At 44.4% G+C, this 21,943-nt stretch overlaps 1 protein-coding gene across 7 annotated transcripts in view; it reads right to left on the bottom strand.

Moving 5' to 3' along the window:
- The window catches only part of Mapkap1 (mitogen-activated protein kinase associated protein 1), a 226,745-nt gene that overhangs the window by 59,766 nt on the left and 145,036 nt on the right, over positions 1-21,943 (bottom strand). For all 7 annotated transcript variants that reach the window (XM_026777621.1, XM_026777619.1, XM_026777615.1 and 4 more), the window contains one exon: positions 800-907. In XM_026777621.1, coding sequence (XP_026633422.1) covers positions 800-907 — 108 coding nt within the window. The remainder of the gene's footprint in view (positions 1-799; positions 908-21,943) is intronic.

Here is a 21,943-nt window from a genome sequence, read left to right on the forward strand (position 1 = left end):
CTGGTCTACAGAGCTAGTTCCAGGACAGGCTCCAAAGCCACAGAGAAACCCTGTCTCGAAAAACAAAAAAAACAAAACAAAACAAAACAAAAAAAAAAAAAAAAACCAGCAATACATGCCATGAAGAAAAAACCAGAATACTCTGAGATAGCTCCTGGGGTCCCATATGAGGAATGAACCAGGTTTGGGTGATAGGACTATCTCTGCAGATGTGACATTTAAACTGAGACAAGGACATGGATGAGCTAGCAAGAAAAGATGGGAAGAGCACTCCAGGCAGAAGAAACAGCTCTGGAGCATGAGTGGCTGTGGGCAGGTTATCTCCTTCTGTTTGGGGAACAAAACTTCCCAACTCAGAAACTCTGGAGACTGGAAGGGAAGAAATCCAGATCTCAACGTGTCACTTGGAGTCACTATGACGCCTTCGCTGAGAATATTCAAGTGTTTAAATTTTTCTAAAACATGATGTTAAGCAGTTGACACTGACAAGGCCAGTTGCTGTATATATAAAAGAGCCTTTGTCTGAGAAAGAGCCTCTTGTTTCTGAGCTGTTTCCAGGGTTGTTCCAAAATGAGGAAAACATAGTTCAAGAGAAAATATTAATCACTAAGTGCTAAACAGGATGCAGACTACCAGAGAGCACAGAATCTATCATTCTGCTTTGGGACACACTTCTAGTGAGAGCTGTGGTCACTTTTCATCTGCTTAGGGACGCCAGGCCAGAAAGTATGGTCAACCACGTCACTCCTAAGTATGTTTGCAACAGACGAAGCAGCACAGAGCGAGGCAGTCAACATACTGTTCTCGCGGACCAGGCAGAACTCCCAGGCGTTCTGGCTCTCCAGCGTGCTCTCCAGGTCCACTGCGACGTTAGGCTCACTCTGCTTCTCCAGGCGGTACTGAGGGCCTGGAAGATCAAAGGGGCAGGAGGAAGGGAGGAAGTCTGAAATGGTGAATGTAACACTCAGAAATGACCTACCACTCATCAGGGAAAGCCAAATGAAAACGATAATGTCTGACTCAAGGATGTAACTACCCAAGACCAGAAACTGGCTTCTCTCACCCCGTCCTTAGTTCTTCCCACACTAGGTAAGAGGTCTGAGTGAGAATGAACTGGAGGTACAAAATACTGCCCTGTTTCTCTGATATGGAACAGGTTATCATCCTCTCTGGACCTGTTTCTAGACTTTATACCTCAACAAGTATGATGAAGACAAAGATGATGTGAATAAAACACTGACTCAGAGCAGGCACGGTAACACACATCTTTAAGTCCAGCACTCGGGAGGCAGAGGCAGGTGGGTCTAGGGTTGTGTAGAGACCCTGTCTCAAACACAAACACACACACACACACACACACACACACACACACACCCCTATTGGCTTAGAAATCATTGATTTCACACGAGGCCCTGTTGCCAAGGTACTTTTTAATAATCATCGCACACTGATCAATTACAATCAGGAATAAAGTGTGTGTAGAACTCTATGATAGCTTAAGAAGTCAAAGAAATGAAAACACAAAATATACAGAGTTGATCCCAGGCTTTGGGTTTGGTAATGAAAAGGTAGAAGCTACCTATCAGCTGTTTTTCCTTTTTTGTTTAAGCTAGTTCCAGGACAGGCTCCAAAGCCACAGAGAAACCCTGTCTCAAAAAACCAAAAAAAAAAAAAAAAAAAAAAAAGACATCTGTGGAAACATTAGAGACATGGCTGTAGTATTTCACAACCAAGAATTCTACCCATCTCATTCTACCTGAGGGTTATGGCAGATCTAAAAAGGCAGCAGGACATTTATAGCAATGTTGTTCTGTCAGATTCGAAACTGTGCCTGTAATTTTCTCATGGTTATTGGAAAGGTGAGAGGCACAGGAAACTCTCATGTTTGGCCAGATACAAGGAGGTATGAGAGAGCTGAGGATGGTAGCAGAGGCAGTGCAGGGTTCCCGGAAAAATCTAGGCCTCTCTATTCCCAACACCCCAGAAGCAACATGTCAGAGCCATGCATCAATTTCCATAAATTTATAGTGGGATCTGGGTACAAAGATTAATTACAACCATCAGCTCCCTGTATCTATATTGTGTGGACTTAACCACTGCACACTAAAAACACTTGGGCAAAGTTGTGTATACAGCACACTTAATATTTCCCATCATTCCTCATCATCCATAGAGCAACTACCCAGCCTGCACTGTACCAAGCACTTCACAGACTCCAGAGTCAGAGTTTGTGGGAGAGCGTGCTATGCAAACACTACACCATGGACAGAGGGGCCTGAGCACCTGCAGACTCAGGAGCCCACGGAGGTCCTAAAATCAATCCCCAACCCAAGATTCTAATATCTAATAGTTTCATGACACTCAAAATTTGGGAACAACTTAGATTTGATAACAAAGAGCCTACTAAATAAAATATTGTTGAGTATTTCAGAGATATTAAAAGTAATTCTAAGATATTCAATATTACAAAACATGTTTATAGCATGTTATTTTACAAAACAAACCCTAAGGCACAATTTTTATAGGATAATTATTGTTATAAAAATGCATATGAAAGTGCAGGGATAAGAAAGCTGTTTCTAAAAAGTGAACTGTAGTTACATTGTAATAATGGGATTATGTACGACTTTATTTTTCCTTTGTGTTTTCCTGTATTTTTCAAATTTCTACATAACAAAGGCTATTTTTTTAACTTAAAATGTTGCAGTTACCTAAGAATTTTCCAATTTCTTACTATGTCATTTTTCCTGAGACTGCTGTAATTACAATACACTGCAGAGCTGCGAAGAGCCTTTCACAGGCAATAATTTCAATTGAAACAGGGCCATTTACACAGTTTCATCCTAAATCAACCTGTAGACTGGCAGCTGGCCTGTGTGCCTGCCCTCCTTTCCTGTCCACTAGGAACTAGGGCCTGGATGTCACAGAGGGAATTTCAGGAATTTTTTTAAATTTCCCTTCTCTGCAACTTCCAGGGAAGTTAAGGGCCCCTTGTCCTAAAACCGACTCCCTACCACACTCTGAAATGTCTTTGTTCAGACCTTTCTATTAGAATCATCATGTATCCTGCAGGTAGCCTCGGCAGCCCATGTCACAGACGGGACCCCCATGGAGAAACCCCCAAGATCACTAGGCAAGAAGTAACAAGAGTGGAGTAAGGCCCAAGGTCCTTTTGGATTTATCACTCCTGAGCCTTGAGCTTTTCCTCTTCCTGCAAACTATAAACTGCCAGCCAATTAGAGAGGCCACAGCTCACCTCGTAAATAAAAAGTTTTGTAGATTTGTAGATCAATCTGGTTCAGGATCACTTAACTTGTGGCTTATATAAATTCAAAATGAAAATGATCTAAAATAATTTATTTTAATGAGCTTACCAACACCCAGAGCTATGGCTGTGCTGTGGTTCGTGGTAATGCAGGCCCCTATGAACTTCACCAACACCCTGAGCTATGGCTATGCTCTGGTCCATGGCAATATAGGCCCCTATGAAGAGGGGAGTTCCTTATCTTTCTATCCAAAAGACCTTTCCACCTTTCCTTCATGAAAAACAAAAACATTACACACACATGCACGCAATACATCCCCTCTACAAGACTCTGTATGTGTGCTGACTCCTATAGCATGGGCTCAGTAGAGAAAAGTCAGAGGACAACGTGGAGGAGTTGGTTTTCTTCTTCCATCAGAGAGCTACCTTGCCCACACCCATCTTTCTTTAAAAGCTATCCTATTGCTTTCAGTTTGTGGAAAGTAAACTCCACTGTGGGTTGCTGTCTGCTCTGAGTGCCCTACTGTTTCTAGAAAGGAAAATCTAAGCTGCAAACCATTTCTGAACTTGGTGAGGGCTGACAGGTCTTGGCTTGGGGAAGGTAAGGTAACGAAGTCGCTAAAGACATGACTTAAGACCTAAACTCTTTGCCAGGGGCTTGGATAAGAGATCTTGCAGAGGAAGACTTCACACACCCTCCCAGAAAAAAGGCCGGATCAATAACTTTCATGTAATGAGAGCATACTGGACCCAAGTGAGAAGCGAGACATCTTAGGCTGGGCTCAATTGCCTTGGTCCAGGTCCTGGCTGAGCCATTTAGTTTATGATGTTGCCAACTTATTTAACCTCCTGTCTGTTTCTTCATCTGTAATATGGGGATGATAATAGTATCAACCTCAGAGGGCTGTCTGAGGAAGCCATGGGCCAAGAGCTCTATGGTGTCTGACATTCCGACTGTGGTGGATTCTGAATGAGACATGTTCATCCATAGGCTCATGACACATGGTCCCCAGTCAGTAATTGTGTATAGGAAAGGTACGTAACTTTTACAGTGTGGAGCCTTGCTGTAGGAAGGACATTGTTGGGGATGGGCTTTGAGAATTTATAGCCTCACCACATTTCTGGTTCTTTCTTTGTTTTCTGTATGCCACTGAGATGTGAACTCTCAGCTTCCTGGTCCTGCTGCCATGCCTTTCCCGCCACTATCAACTAAGGAACCATATACTTCTTTCCTCAAGTTGTTTCTGGTTTTGGTGTTCTATCACAGCAACAGAGAGGCAAACAACAACAAGCTTACAGTTGTGCTGTCACCATCCCTATCCTAAAACTGAAGCGGGGTGAAGGAAGAGTCGAAACTCTGATCATCCACCATCACTCTGAGGCCTACTCTCTATCAAGTACTGACTAAGGCCTTCCCTATCATCTCATTTACTCTTAAGATATCTTGAGAAGTAAAGAGCACAAATCCCATTTCACAGGGGATGCAACTGGGACTCAGAGCTGAGCAGCTGCTCCATGTCCCTTGGAAAGTGGTGGGGCTAGGATGTATGCTGGAAAGTCCCAGGCCCACATTCTCTCTGCCGTGATGACCCACCAAATTCTCAGTAAACAACAAGCAGATTAGCATATCCCTCACCTAATATATGCCAAACTACATCTCTATCAGTTGTGTCTGACTTCTGGAGAGCTGTCATAGAACAAGAGAACAGCAGCTAGAAAGCCATGTAAGAAAGTTAAGCTGTGGGTCACTTTCTATTAATGTGCTTTTGCCAAAGACATGATTTCATAAAGTAGAAAAGACACTGAACAGTACATCGCTCTCAAGGCAGTGTCCAACCTTTGCAAAAAAGGCTTTAAAATGTCACAGCAGTGCTTGAAGCTGCATGCCCTCTGGTGCACAGGGGAACACAAAGGGAAGGTTCTGGGAAGCAGTCACTCTACAGCGACAAGAACCTGCTTAGCGTGGTTGTGATCCTACTTCATGTTCTGGCTTTGTGGGAGCCTGGCCAGTTTGGATGTTCACCTTCCTAGACATGGACGGAGGGGGGAGGACCTTGGACTTTCCACAGGGCAGGGAACCCTGACTGCTCTTTGGACTGGAGAGGGAGGGGGAGAGGAGTGGGGGGAGGGGAAGAGGGGTGGGAGGAAGGGGAGGGAAGTGGGAGGCTGGGAGGAGGCTGAAACTTTTTTATTTCCTTTTCTCAATAAAATAAAAAAAAAGAACATAAATAAAAAAGAACCTGCTTAGGCATTCCTACAATGTATTTACTGCAGCAATGTCACAGCATGTAATGGTCTAGGAACAACATACTGCTTTGGTGCTTTGAGAAAGTTCCGAGCTATAACACACAGGCGAGGCTATAGACTCAAGGCAAACATCTCAGCACATCAGCTTCAAAGAAAATCTGTAGGGTCTGTTGGCTGGGGTACATGCTCAGTGTGCTTTCCCTGATCTCTCTGACTTTTGACAAAAATATGAAGGGTTAGCACATGGTTCCGTAACAGCAGAGAAGTAGCTGGAGCTAGAACTTGGTGGAAAGCAAGTACATATTCAAGCCTGAAGATGGGGAAGCCGTCCTTAGCCTATCAGTGTGCACCTTTTTCTGAAGACCTTGGTGCTACAGAAAGTAGGTCTTTCTTAAAGTACCTGGTTGCTTTTGTACTGTCACAAAGCGTAGCATAAATCTGTCACTAACATCTACCACCTCTCTTTTTCCCCTTTGTCCACTAGGAAGCCTGGCACTCACTGTCAACCCTGACTGCTGTGACTCGGGCACATGTTGCTGTGTCACCCTCTCTTCCTCAGAACACTTTGTCATTTAATCTGTATTTTCCTTCTCCTTTCATTAGCTGACTGGTCTATGCATATATATTATTTTTTTTTTTTTTTCGAGACAGGGTTTCTCTGTGGTTTTGGAGCTTGTCCTGGAACTAGCTCTTGTAGACCAGGCTGGTCTCAAACTCACAGAGATCCGCCTGCCTCTGCCTCCCGAGTGCTGGGATTAAAGGCGTGCGCCACCACTGCCCGGCTTTGGGCTATGCATTTTTATCCTACTATAATGTCTGTATTTCAAATCTTTTTTGGGCAAAGGCAGGGTATAAACAAAGTAATTGGTCAATGATGCTGAGACTGGTCTGTGGGAAGAAAAGGATAAAGGTCAAAGGCTCATTGCTACATCTTCTATTTCCCATTCACCAACTTGAAGAATTTCTTATAGTTAGAAAAAGCTAAGAATAAGCAACTAAGAGACAAAGCTGGCTGAGGCAAAAAAGTCCTGGAATTTGCAGGGAAGGACCACTGTTAGCTGTGCATTCTGGTGTACTAATAATCATCTGTAAAATGGGTCCAAAGAAAATTTGCTCAGAAGTATGCTGTGAGGATAAAGTGTTTGGGCAATAGTTTTTTTTTTTTTTTTGGTTTTTCGAGACAGGGTTTCTCTGTGGTTTTGGAGCCTGTCCTGGAACTAGCTCTGTCTGGAACGAGACCAGGCTGGTCTCGAACTCACAGAGATCCGCCTGCCTCTGCCTCCCAAGTGCTGGGATTAAAGGTGTGCGCCACCACCGCCCGGCTCCAACACCAACTCTGTTGAGCCCTTTGAGTTTTTATTTCTAATGCTGAACCAGAAATACTGGACAAAGCAGTGGTAGAGCCCTAGCCATGGGGCACCACAGGCTAAAACATCAAGGGTGGACATATGGCGGCTAGAAATGCTGGCACTAATGTAGAAGTCCATATTCTTTCTCATGTGAGACCAATACTGTGGGGTGAAAAGGGTTTTTTTTGCTAAAAACCCTGGTTTTGATACTACAGGAAGCATTTAAGATTAGAGACTTGCTTAGTCGCCAGGGCTTTTAGTTTCCTGGCCTCATAAGTCTGAAAATGAGTAAATGTTAGAACTCACAGAACAAGGACAGCAAAGATATCAAAGGATATGTGTTGTAACCATCCATAGCTTGTCAAACAGTTTTTGAGCATCAGTAATGTGCCAAGCTCAGAGCCTCCCTTGGGGAGGCAGAGAGACACGCCGGCAGGTGGGTTCAAAACAAATGCTGCTCTTACCCAAGGCAGTGAGTGACGGGTGCGGTGGGTCGGAAGTGGGTCAGCTCAGGTTACTGCTCTTCCCTTATCGGGACCTTGAGGGAGGACTAGAGGCCTACAGGAAGGATCAGGGAGTATATGCCTGTGGAGTCTGAAGAACCTATGTAGACTTTGGAAGAATCTGGGGCAGCTTGGGGACACAGGGGAGCTGGGGTAGCTGGTCACGATCTGAAGTTTCTTTCACAGCAACAGACACTACCAGGACAGTGAGGGCACACAATCAACTATTTGGGGAGATTCCTCTGGTGACACTTTACATGGGCTGGAAGAGGCTGGTAAAGGAAGACCACCATACCAAACTTGTCTACTCGGCTCAATCCTGAGACTCCCACAGCCAAAGCTGTCACTGACAAGCTGACGGCATCTAAACTCGAGTGCCGAAGCACCAACCACCCTAAGCTCCTGGACTTGGTGTTCGCTCCATCCTGGCTCTTCCTCTGCAGGCAGCTCTCATCTTTTACTTGACTTAATGTAAGCACAGGACTACATTCAAGTGAAAACCACTGTACCTTATTCCACCTCCAAGGCTTGGTCTGGAAAATGTGGAATTTAAATGATAAAATAAGAACAAGCTAACAACAAGGTCACACTTCAGCCCCTTCTGAGCCCAAACATTTTGCTCTTGGTAAAAAAGGCCCAATATAATAAAATTAAACACAATTCCTATTACAAAAGAGAGAAGGCCAGAGCTGTTCCCATCAGTCAATTCTCTTGCCTAGTTAAACTGCAGAAACCTTCAGGAAAGGTTTTGAAAGCATGACCCATCAGTTCTAATTTTTAAAACTTATCCTTTCAGTCAAGACTAGAAAAAGGCCCATTCCAACTTTTATCTTTGCTACAAAGTGCTGTTATCTGGCCTGATGTCAGGAGCTCCAACTCTCTTTCTGCTGACAAGCAGAGCCGAGAAAGATAAGATTGGAAACGAATCTCACTTCTCTGAGTAAATAAATAATCAATACTCATCTAAATGTAAATGAGAAGGTAGCCCCCTCTGATAACAGCACTCTTATCAGAGAGCCAATTTTCTTCAGACATTTGGCCTCAACCAAATCACCATCATTCAGCCCTAGCCTAATGGCAAAAAATCGTAACTAAATTGAACCGATCACCAGAGATCAACTAAGTTCTGCCCTGGCCACTTCAGGTTCAAATGTTTGGGAATGCAATTTTGCCCCCATTAACTTTCAATAGCAATGAAGAACACACTGGTCAAGGGGCCAGTCTGTGCGATAAACAAACCCCAGGTCGGGGGCTGGCCAGGATGAGAGGGGGAATGGACGGAGGTGTGCTGGAAGGACATACACCCCAAATCCATGATGGGAAGGCCAATCCTGCAGGTGGGCAGGGCATTCTTTCCTCATCTAAGGCCTGCCTCAAACTGAGGAGACAATCTGCCTGATGATCATAATAGTTAAAACTTCGTAAAGATAGAGATAAAGAAAAGAAGACACGAAAAAGTGACCGCAGCTAAAAACAATGTAAGGATTCAGATGATCAATTTCCTCCAACTCATTCGTCTCAGGCTTACGTCTGGCCCAGCAGCACCACACTGACCTGATTTTACTGAAAGAAGACGCCGTCTACAAGACAAATCACTTCCAACCACTGCATTGGGGTTTCCATTTCTTTGCTGCAAGACTCAATTCACTGCTGATGAGAGTATTGGGGAAATTATGACCATTATTGATAGGACAGCAAAATCACTTTTACACAGTAGTCTTCAACTCAAAAGAAAGCTTGCACTGGACCATTAAAGAACATGTCAGCTAGAATCAGAAATTAAAGACAAAGGTTGGCAAATGCTTGATTTTTAGAGCATATCTAGGACACAAATGTGAGCCTAGCATCCTGTGCAACAGAACAGAGCCTAACCAAGGAGGAGGGGCAGTCTACTCTGCCCACAGGTGGGAGAGTAAAGGCCGTTCTCTGTCTTGAAGTCCAGAAGCAAAGACTGGTAGTCTTTATCTGCCACTTCTGTGTGCTGTTTTCCAGTCCTGGGAGCATCTAAATCCTAAAGACAGAGGTGGAAGCAGGTTGGCATTAAAATGTGGGTTTCAAATCAGAAAGACAAGGGTGAAATGCTGGCTGCTATCCGACACTGAGAAGGTAAGTTGATCTAGAGAAGCATGCAACATTTGATTCTGGGTAGAACAAAGCCTACTACAAAGTAAGCACTGATAAATGTCAGCACACTGCTGGGCAAATCTGACAAAATTATCAACCTGTTCTTTTTGAGAACAGGTCAAATATGGCTTCCTTCCCAGGGCATAACACTGACTGACCGACACCAGACACTTCCTGTCCTGACAGAGCACTCCACACTCCACATCAGCTCTTTGCATCTTAACAACACTACAAGGCAGGGCTTGTTATCCTCTGCTGCAAAGAGGGTAAGTAAACTGTGGAGTGACCCGTCATCTGCCTGTGGTGAGGTCAGGGTGACAACGGTATGTCTGAGCTAGGCCTGAGGTCTGCCTAACCACTGTCCTACAGCCCTCATCAGTTTTGATCTTTGGATTAAAAAAAAAAAAATCACTGGGTTGAGATGATTCATCAGCCCAGAGAGGGACAAAGTCACTGGGTGGGGCTGGGCATCAGGGACGTCAAAGTGGGCAGCTGTTCTAAGGGTCAAAACTCAAAATTCAAGCAGGCCAGCTGTAGGCACTTACACAGAACCAGTTGCTGGTCTTGCCTTGTCCCCCTCCCCCCCTTTTAAAGGAGAGCTCTCTTTCTACATTAAATGATTTACAGAGTTACTGCCTCAATCCACAGCTCTGAAAGTGTGATTTCTTTAGGGCTTAACTATACCCATTTCTAGTCTTGTTACAACTTTTTTATTGCGATAGAAAACATTTACTGGAAATATGTTACTGCTATTACCAGGTCATAAAATAAAAAGAAAAATAGTTTATGTATTGCCATCATTTCCAATCATCAATCAGAGAGTGCCAAGGCAAGGAAAGGAAAGGGCGAGCAGCCAGGACCTCCTCCTTTGTGTAGGAGAAAGTGTGGGAGCATCATAATTCTTCAGAACTAATTTCTTCTGCAACACCAGGCACAGGGCTGGGCTGGCAGAGAACACACCTTGGCTGCATCCCCTTTCAGCGGCCTCTGCTGCACTCTCTGACCTCAGAGCTCCTCCACACCACCTAGGAAAGCATCCATAAAGCTGAGCTCTGTTGACCTATGATCTCAACCCACTACAGGGTACTCCTTGAGGTGGGGTAGGGCTTTTAAAACCTCAGCTCTGTACTCCCAGGGCATTGTAAGTGTTGAATGATCTTTGTTCACTAGAATGGCTTCAATAGTGTGGCACTTCAGATCCAACAACTCATGTGGGCCCATACTAACAAATATTAATTCAACTATACAATGACCTATGTTTAAAAACATTTACCACAACACTATTTTAATACTGAAAACTGTATATGGCTTAAATGTCACCAGTAGGAAGCCACTAAGTAAATTATGGTATATCTGTACACTGGGATGTTATATAGCTATTATAAAAAGAAATTAAGGTAGTAAGACATGGAAAGAGTCCTGTAATACATGAGCAAACTAAAAGAAAAAAGCCCCAGATGTGGTGGTACATGTCTATAATCCCAACAAACAGGGAGCTGATGCAGGTGGATTGTGAATTTGAGGTCAGCCTGGGCTACATAATCTGTCCTTAAAAAAAAAAAAAGGTTCAGGGGTAGTAGCACACAGCTTTAATCCCAGCACTTGGGAGGCAGAGGCAGGTGGATCTCTGTGAGCCTGAGGCCAGTGAGTTTCAGGATAGCCAGAGCTACACAGAGAAACCCTGTTTCAAAAAACCAGAAAAAAAAAAAAAGAAGTAGTTGGAACAGGGGTGTGTGTACTTTATGGAGAGTGATGACTAGTATAAAGCCCCGGGTTTAATAAAAAATAATGCTAAATAAATATAAATAGCAAGGCATACAGTATATGTAGAGTATGTTCCATGTTAATAAAGTCAAACCCCAACAATACATATACTTGTGTTATGCACATTCGTGTGTACACTTGTGGAATATAAGATAACATGTATTCCACAAACACATATTTAGGGTGTACAAGGACATGAGCTCTATTGACTACAGTTTCTCTGGGGTGCAAAATGAGACAGAATCAAATAAAGTGGCTTTTGTTCTTTGCTTTATAGATTTTGATGTTTGGGTTTTGACAGTAGACATACATGGGTATTATATGTCACTTAAGATCCAATTTATAAAGTGACATTCAGCAATCTTAGAGCCTTACAATCTGAGCTAGGGGCTGGTGGCCACTGGAGCTTCCTCTCAAATCACACGGGCTCAGTGGCTGCTAGAGAAACCCTGGCTGTTGGGGAGAAGGGCCTGTGCAATTGTGAAGGCGTAGAGGCTAGTCTTGGGAGCAAAGAGGCTGCTAAGGAGGGCTGGCACAGTCAAGGCCAGGCTGCTGTCATCTACAGGATGAGACACAAGGCTGCAGCTGCACATCAGACCAGGATTCCCTTCAGCCACTGCATCAACCTGACAACTGTGCTGTGCCTGCCCTCATCTCCTCATGGGTTCTACAGAGAACAAATGGTGATCCCACACTGTTTTGCAGGCCCTAACAGGCTTGTCTCTCACGTTTCAGCTTGTATGTAGGAAGCAGTGTGTCAGGAGTTCATCCCCATGCTTGCCCTGAGCTTTCTATGTATGGCATATTGTCTAGGTAATGGCTCTCGAGTTGCTGACACCAGGGCTCTGAGACAGCATGGCGAATATCTAAGCATCATCTTGCTTGTGTCTGAATTTGTAGGTCTATCACTTATTAGCTGTGCAACTCTAGGTAAGTTATCTAACGTCTCCACTCCTCAGTTTCCTGTCCATCAGAGGAGCAGCAGCACCTATCCCGCATGGTTGTTTCAAGAACCAACAGTAGGTGTCTGATGCACAGCTTGCACTCCATCCAGATATCTGGTTTGCTGCACTGTCTTTAGCTTCCCAGCAGCAGTTGGCACCTCTGGAGGCTTGTTGCAGCTTCCTTATCCTCCTCCCTTATATTGATGTGGTAATCCAGAAAGAGACTCCAGCCTCTAGTCCTGCTATTTCTTACCACTTCATCTCTCCAAAGATTCTCTTTTAGCCAAGATGGCTTCTGGAATCCCTGGGGTAGCCCAAATAAAAGATCTCTTGATCTACTTGCTAGTTGGGACCGAAAGCACGTCAGCAGCCTGCATTCCTAAACTCAACACACAGGTGAGTTTAGGATGATGTGCTGCCCACCTGGTTAGCCCTCCAAACCACCTCTTCTTTCAGAATAAGGCTCTGTCTCCATTAGACTCCTAATGCAGGGGGGCTCCTAACAATGCCCCAACTCTGACTGGTCTCCTGGGGATGCAAGGAGCCAGTATGGATCAGAACCAAGAGTTGGACAACCAGAAACTTCAAAACTTAGAAGCTAGTGGGCACCGAGCAAAATCCTACCATCATCACAGGCAGAGGGTGGGGAGAGCTCAACGTCTACGTCTTATCACAGGTATGTAAGATAGGAGGACTCAGATACCACTTGTTAGATGATGAAAACCTTTAACACTGCCCCTATGCATCTAACTTTTCAACCCATTATGTTTCTCTTGAGTTGCAGTGACATTACCAAATTTTACATACAGTTATCTGCTGCTCTGTAAAGAAATACAGATGGTTTTGTGGAAATAAACAATCATTTATTTTAAACAATTGTAAAATAGTTTATAGAAACCAATGGGGTAATGAATTCAAATAAATGCCAAAACTGGTTGATGGGGAGCCAGAGTGCTAAATCACATTGCTGGGGAATTCAGCTGTGGGGAACAGATAGTAAATCCAGAGTGACAGAATTTCCTGTGATAGCAAAGGTTTCTGACATCCAGTCCAGTATTCAAAAACCACAGCGGTTCAAGCCCACTTTCCTTAACACAGAGCTGACAGCCAGTGAAATTAGTGAGTTTAGTCACAACCACCTAACGACAAAAAGAAAAGAAACAAAAGGGAGACCATGTCTCTCTGCAGCCTCTCTGAGAGGTGTGACAGCCGACAGCTGGGATTCCAAACAGAGCAGAGAGGAGCGACCACAGAGCCAAGCCTTACTATTCAGAGAAATCCACTGAGACCAGAGACTGGTTAAGATATGGCATGCACATTCTCTCAGTAGCTCAGTCTCTTGGCTCCGCAGGTAGCAGAGACAGTGTTCTGCAAACAGAGCAGACAATGGCTGCTGGCCACAGGCCTGCTGGTGCTCCTACCAGATATCCTGGGAAGCACACTGGCAGTGACTCGCTTCTATCTTTGTAGGAACAGAAAAAACTCAAGGCATTTTAGCTTATTATTTTTTTAGGACATTTGGGTCCTCAACTTTCAATTGACCCTCTCCCCTTGTGCTGGGATGGTCTGATGGTAACAACGGATGCTGGCAGTAAATTTACTCAGCTGTTCTCCATGGTTGCCATGCGCCCAGACTAGTCACTCAAGAAAGGCAAGGCTACATCTGGTCTCTAGAGGCTCCAGGGTACACAGGGCACTCAGTCTTCCTCCTGTTTGATGGAGGAAGGTCATTGGTTAATTAAATAAAGAAGCTGCTTGCCCTGATAGGTTAAAACATAGGTGGGAGGGGTAAACAGAACAGAATGCTGGGAGGAAGAGGAAGTGAGCTCAGACTCAACAGTTCTGCTATCTGGAGCAGAGACGCCATGCTCCCGGCTCCTGGGCGGACGCGGGTATAGCTCTGCTCTCTGAGACACACGCGATGAAGCTCCGACCCAGGATGGACATAGGCTAGAATCTTCCCGGTAAGACCGGTGCTCACAGATTATTAGAGATGGGCTAGTCCAGGTGCGAGAGTTAGCCTAGAAGAGGCTAGATAGAAATGGCCAAGCAGTGATTAAATGAATACAGTGTCTGTGTAATTATTTCGGGGCATAAGCTAGCCAAGCGGCTGGGGTGCTGGGGAAGCAGCCCACCGCTCCAATTACAACACCTGTTGCTGCTGTTCTTAGTGCCTGAGCACTACTGGCTCCATTCACTCGCCAGGGTTCCCTTGCAGGCCACCATCCAGCATGTAATGGTCTTTCTTGTTACTGCCGACCAGCCTCTGGTCATCCATTCTTCACCCACTGCAGAGGGTGCTCTGCAGCCATTCAATCCATTCTCATTTCCTGTCCTGTGCTCTCTAGGAATTACTGAACTGGTCTCCCCTCCTTTAGTATAGACTTCATGGTTCCTTGTCTGTGCCCCTGAACTGCTTCTTTACCCCCAGTAACTGTCCACCATGTTGTCAGTCTTGTGTTAATGGGCTTCCCTTGGTTTCTTATTTGCTACTCTCTCCTGAACAGATCTTCACAAGTTCCCAGACTGTCCTCCATGCTTTCCCCCAGCAGGCAGATTGGAGCACATTTCCTGTCACCACAGGTGCTGCTCCAAGAAGGATTTCTAAAATCCCAGGGGACCAAAAGCAAGGCTTCATTTTTAACAACCTGATTTGGCCTTCATAAGTCACTCAAGTAATGGCCCTTACCCTCAGGCTAGGTCCCCTGCTAGGCTCTCAGCATGCTCTTAGTGTGCTTCTCTGAAATCCTGCTCTATCTTCTGATGTGCGGCACCTGTATGGCTGGATCTCCTTGGGTAGAAACCGTACATTTATGTGAACCGAACTGTACTTGCTAGTTAAGAATGAATGAAGGAAAAGAGAGGGAATGACCTGGCCAAGAAAACAATGTAAATAATGTGTGGAATTCCACTTGCCATAATTCTCAACAGCCCAACAAATGACTTCTTTTGCATCTTTGAAATGATGCAACTTGGTCAATGTCTGATGAGCTAACTGAGTAGATGGTGGTGTTTCAGTTTTCCAGTCCATTTTGTACTCTGAGCATCTTTCTGGTTAAGTTTGACTGCATGCACCATTTGCAATTATTCATTCCTAGCTTGTATCTGTTCTACTGCTAGAGAAGAAAAAGCTAATATGGGTTTCATGAGAAAAGTCATACAGCATGTGAGCCCCATGAGTGGTTTTTAAATAGGCAGTTTGTAGGAGGTGAGGCTTTTCCTTACTGTTGCCTCTGTGGCCCAACCCACTTTAGCATGTGCTTCTTTGTGCTTTTTTGGTTCTGGTGTCAGGGTACACCACCCTCTCCCACAGACCTTTTAAACATCAGCCCATCTGGCAGCAGGGCTCCTTTCTGCCTGTTGCATCTCTCTTCCAACAATCATGGACCAAGTGGAACTTGTTTCAAGTTAGGACATAGACATCCTAAGTAGATCTGAAGGGCTAAGACCCTGTCCAGCTCTTCCCAACAGCTGCATGGGTTTAGGCTGCAGTACCTTCTACTACACTGGGCAGCCCGTAATGCTCAGGTGCAAACCCCAGCTCCTTGTCTACGCTGGGGACGATGTGTCTAACTCAAGTGGCTAGAGACTGATGAAATGAGGTGCGAGCACAGGTAAAGCACTCAGTCTGGCGCACAGTCATCAATGAAGAGTGGTTTGGCACACTTTCCTGTGCCTAATGCTCAAGCTATCAAACAGGTGAAAAGAGTAATTATATATCCTGATTTATTTTAAGCTACCTGTGACATAACTAAGAAGCTCAGCTATGCTTTTCCCTGTGTGACAAACAAAACAAAAGGTTAGAGTGATAGAAAAATGGCAGCAGAGGGATCATGGCTGCCAGCCATTTTCCTTTCTGGTTTCATCTATTATCTAGGAGCTGGCTGCCCTGCTGGCTTTCCATTTGCCTTGCTAATAACAGTAAATCCAGCAGCTTCCACTGCAGTCCCTGTCTCCTTCAGCTGACTCCCAGGCCAATCAGTATCTCTTCTCAGCTCCTGTCAGATGTTCCCTGGGAAGTCCTGCTGAAAAGAAAATTTATGACTAAAGTTTCTCCTGCTTTTAACCCTTCTGCTTATCAGGGTGCTGCAGAGGAATGCCAGGTCCAGCCAACATGTGCACTCCTGTGTTCTCAGTGCTGCTCTGACAAGGGCCTCACAGCTCTGGACAAGCTCAAGTGAGCAGCTGGGCAGACAGAGGCCCACGTTCTGGGCTGTACCTTCTAGGAACTGAAAGTGAGCTAAGAATCCTTAGCAGCTATAGTTTCCCAGGTCCCAAAGTAGTGAAAGACATCAAACACACATAGCAAATCAAAACAGGATCCAAATCAAGGCCATCACACAGAATGTTAAAACTGAAAGGAGAGGGTGGGATACCAGCATGGTGAGGACGTACAGGTGAGGGGAGAGCTGTGTGGACCTCATACTCTCACTGTAGTGCCATGGAGACACTGTTAACTACATTTCCTCACACACAAGAGAAATGAAGGCCACACAGGTTAGGACACCAAGGAGCAAGTAGAAGAGCAAGAACGGAGTCAGGCAGGCCTTCCTCTCTGCAGTTAAGAACAAGCCAGGAGATATCCTGTAGCTGGGACCTTGTTTACTGAAGATGCCGAAGTGCTCAGAGTAGAAGGATCTGGCCAAGGTTACCTAGTGGGCAGCACAAGCTTTCTGCCTCTTCTTCCACAGCAGCCACCCTGACACACATCAAAGCTGAAGAGAAGGCAGCGCTGCAGGCCAGGCGCTCAGGACACAGCACCACTCCTCAAGATCATTACAATGGCTGCCTGCTGGGCTCAGTTCTTGGGCAAAGGTGGCAGTGTAGCTCTTGGTACAAGAGGTTCTCACTACAGGGTTTTCATTCTAAGTACGTGCAAGCATCGTGGGACAGCTATACTCTGGTTCAACGGGATTTCTACGACCTCTTCTCTACCTCTCACAGAAGTTATATGGTGTGCTGAGCCAGATCAGTAGATCCAGGAAACTCATTTTTGTCCTAATTTTAAAGGGGAAAAGGATGTCAAAATGTACATATGACAGCTGTTTGGGACTCTAATGTTATGGAAAAGCAGCTGTTTTCACTTCTATTAGAGAGGTATTAGTCATTCTTAGAATGGGAATGCGTATTCTGTTAATAGCTTGTGCTTTAACCCATGGAAAATCCTGGTCACAGAGATGCAATGTTGGCCAAGTCACAACGTGATGGCTATGCTCACATAACATTTTCTCTCATGGAGTCTGGAAATGTTTATGACGGGAAGCAACTATTTAATGATGTTCTCAGAAAAACTTGACATCTAAGCGATAAAATGGATGGTAGCTTTTAGGGGAAAGGAAGTTTCCAAATAGAAAACCTCCATACAAGGGGGAAAAGGAGAAATCTTTCTAAACTACAGAATTTGAAAGGAAACGATTTCCTTTAGAAAAAAAAAATCTATTTTTACTGTCCTCAAAGATCATGTACAATTTGGAAGTAAACAAGACCCAAATCCTAGGTAAACCACACTGACCACCCACCCTCCCTAGGATCACCTCACAGGAAGTGGACTGAAGAGTTTCTATTAGTATTCTTAGCAGGTGATTTTAAAAAGTGATCCTCAAGATCAGATAGTGTCTACCAATGTCCACCACAGAAGAAGAGTGTATAGGCTGTGTCCCCCGCCCCCTCTCACACCTCTGGAAAGCAAATCTGCTGTGCATTTCTTCTGTGCATAGTATGTGCACAATGCTTTCTTCTGTTGCACCACGTGTCTGGCTGTGGCATGCTCCTCTGGCTATTGGTGATGCCTGAGAGACTATATATATAGTGTTATGGGAGCCTGGTGGGACATTTAGTGAAGTGTATAGCCTTTTGATTAAAAAATACTGAAGTGTCCATTTAATGGTTCAACTCTCTGAGAAAGTTTAGTCTCACACAATGAAAATGTAAATGAATTGCTTTTTAAGTAAGATGGGGGCCTGAGCCAGCAACCAATGAAAAGGCTGCAGGTCATGAGGCAGCTTGCTTATTTATTTATTTATCTATTTATTTATTTATTTTTCTGAGACAGGGTTTCTCTGTAGTTTTGGGGCTTGTACTGGAACTGTTCTTGCAGACCACACTGGCCTTGAACTCACCAGTGATTCACCTGCCTCTGCCTTCTGAGTGCTGGGATTAAAGGTGTGCGCTACCATTGCCCGGCTACAAGCCAGTTTTTTAGCTGATTTTAAAAATGCATCAGCCACCACCTCTGGGCCAGGAATGGTTCTGGCAAACCAAAAGGAAAAGATTATTGTCCAGAAAAAGCTTTTATTTCACACAATTAATTCAACATCCCTCTCACAAAAAGAGCCAATCATATTTGTCTTTTGCAAGGTAATCATCACCATTTGGCAAAATCAGCATATTACTGGTGTCAGTCCCAGGTCCTCTGCTGCAAGGCCAAGATGCTGAGTGCATGTTCTCAGCAGCTGCAAGGCTGAGGCAAGGCCTGCCTACTTTTCTAGCTACTGCTGATCCAGGTGGAGTCACTTACTGTTTAGGAGACTGCCCTGCCCAATGCTGGTGGACAAGGCAGGAGGCTCCTGAAAGCAAGAAGAAAGACTAAGGGCATGTATCATCCTGAAGACCAGTTTCCGTTAGTAGAGGAACTCAGAAACCTGGGGACAAAAGGCAATCCCTTCTGTTGGAGCACAGAAAGATACATGCAGCCACAAGCAAACCCTGCTGTCCATACATGTTGTTGCTTCACCTTTTACTCCCACCTCCCCATCAGAATATGAGCTAAGAACAGGTTACCTGGCTCAGCAGAGGCTGCCAGAATACTTACTGAGTGCTAAGTATGCTTCTGACATCCACTGCTTGAGAAATTTATATGATCCTTTGGCTTGTTTGTTTTACCTAAGTTGTGCTTCATCTTAATTCACATTGTTCAACTATTAAACACAGTATGGGGAGAAACCTAGCAAACTTAAGTTTTGCTATGATCTGGCCAAGGCTACCTAGCATCTCCCACCTTGCTTGAGCTTTAATAACACCTTACTGGCTTCCTGTGTGGAAAATTGGTTTTATAACACAGTGGCATCCATACACTTCCCTGCCTGCATCCTATGATCTAGGGAGCCATAGATGTAGGTATGAATACCTGCCTACCTGTGCCAGCCTGATGCTGCTGGCCTATTTTAAGCTATCTCTGTCGCTAGACGTTATCACAATAAAACAGAAAAAGAAATATCCTCACTGACTAGCTAATCCTCCTACTCTTCTTTGGGTTTCTGAGTATCTCAGAGAGCCCAGGCTGGCCCTGAATTCCTGATCCTCTTGCTCTCAACTGTTGGGGTTTGAGCTGCTTCTTTTCACAATGTGTCCACAATGATTACAAAGAGAGCAAAAAAACAAAAACAAAACAAAACAACAACAAAAAAACAAAAAATAACAACAACAACAACAAAACCCCTCTTCTATCTGCAACTGACAGGAAAGGAAGAATATGCTGTTGCAGTGCAGCTACTGAAAGCTGCCTTCTACACCACTTCTGGAGGAAAGTGGCTCTTATGTGAGGCCTCTGCAACTGTGGGTCAGGACTGGTCTTGGAGAGGTCTGTGAGGCAGGCTAACTCTGTAAAGCAGTCTCAGAGGAAGAATTCTTCCAGCTGCCCACAGGAATAACAGAAGGCTGGCATGCCTAGAGAAAGGGTCTTCTGCTTGTGCTGGGGAAGACCACACTCTTTGAGCCTCTCTGCGTGTCCTCTCTCTGTGTCAGGACATGAGAAGTAGCAGTCACTCTGGAAGGTGCTAAACCACCAAGGAAGTGTGCAAAAGCCATTTATAAATAAGTTCCCTGGCGGGCTTTACCTCTAGGCTCTCCGGAAAAGGGTTGCTGACATAGTTGTAGAGGAAAGGAGCCTTGGGATTACAAATCCTCCTCTATAGTGGCACCCTTGTTAGGGAAAGCCAGCTGTTTCAAGAAAAGGTGATTCGGGCAACCTCAAGTTCAAGCACAATACAAAAGCTCATTCTGTAATGTTTTCTATAGGCTTAACATAATCGAAAACAGAAGTTATAGGCAAAAGTCATGCCACATGCGTGGAAAGGAAGTAAAGCAACCCCCAGAGAAATCCAGGTCTAAGGTTGCACCCGACATGAGGGTGACAGATGATAGCAGGTGACTCTCACTGACTGAGCACTTTCTGTGAACTAAGTCTTTATAAGGGCCCAGCACGCCTACAGCCTCCTTTTCAGAGAGCACTACTGAGACTGGAAGGGTGTGATGACTTGCCTCATTTCACGGCTTACATGCTACTGAGGACTTAGGATGATTCAGTGCCAAAGTCTAGGCTTTTCCTACAGAATCACGTTGCTATTCTAGAATGCAGTAGAGTGGTCTTTCTAGGGGAGAGGTATGTACTTCTCTCCACTGAGTTGTGGGTCCTGAAACTAACCCAACAGGAAGAAACACCATGGAGTAATCAGCAGGACAACTTGGGAAGACATGAGTGTAAGTTCCAAGTTCTTCATTACCATGGTGTGACCACAGCAGGTTCTATAGCCTCTCTGAACTTTAGTCATTTCATATATAAAATGAAAATAACAACCAATAAAATGTTATTTTAGGTGTTAAAAGGTAAGCTTGAAAAGTGCTGACCTAAGTGGTAATAATTATTTCTGAATTGTAACTTTACATGTAAACTTAAAACCTCAGGCCAAGGGCAGGAAACTATAACCTTAGATGTTATTTAACATATTATGTACAGAAAAAATAAAATATCTCACACTACTAAGTGTCTTCCTCTGCTGCTCTCTACCTTACTGGCTTGAAAAAAGTATCACTTGAAAGAAACTCACTATTCTGTCTAGGTTGGCAAAGCAGCAAGCTCTTGTAACTTGCCTGTCTCTGCCTCCTAGTGCTGGAGTTGCAGGCATGTGCAGCCACACCTAGCTTCTTACATGGGGGGCTGAGATTTGAACTCAGCTCCTTGTGCTTGTAGGAACAGTGTTTTTACCCACTGAGTCATTTCTCCAGCTCCCCACCCTCCATTTTTTCATTAACTTTATGTAGCCCTGAAAAGCTGAAACTTGTACACACAAAAAAATCCGTGTACTCATACTACAATTGTTAACTAATGCTTGGTCACATGTGCTCTAGCAAGTATCTACTTCCACACCAATCTTTTGAAATGTATTCTGAAGCAAGGGACAGACCAGTATATTTAGAACACTTGGCAGTGAAATAATTAACTAGAATTTCATGTATACAACCCCTTTTTACTTTTACGCAAAATTTGCACATAGTGATACACACAAACTTTACAAGTAACGTTGGCCAAGATCAAAAACACTGATGACAACTTATGCTGGAGAGGTTGTGAGGATAAAGGGAACACTTCTGCATTGCTGGTGGGAATGCAAGCTGGTACAACCCCTTTGGATGTCAGTGTGTCGATTTCAGGCAACAACCTTCCTCAAGACCCAGTAATACCACTTTTGGGTGTATTTCCAAAGGACGCTCAATCATGCCACAAGGACATGTGCTCAACTATGTTCATAGCAGCAGCATTGTTTGTCATAGCCAGAACCTAAATGCCTCTTGCCCGAAGAATGGATAAAGAAAATGTGGTACATTTACACAATGGAGTACTACACAGCACAAGAAATAACAACAGCTTGAATTTTGCAGGAAAATGGATGGAGCTAGAAAACATTATTTTGAGTGAGGTAATCCAGACACAGAAAGACAATTATCACATGTACTCACTCATAGGTGGTT

The sequence above is a fragment of the Microtus ochrogaster genome, chromosome 4 (genome assembly GCF_000317375.1).
Source record: "Microtus ochrogaster isolate Prairie Vole_2 chromosome 4, MicOch1.0, whole genome shotgun sequence".
NCBI lineage: Eukaryota > Metazoa > Chordata > Mammalia > Rodentia > Cricetidae > Microtus > Microtus ochrogaster.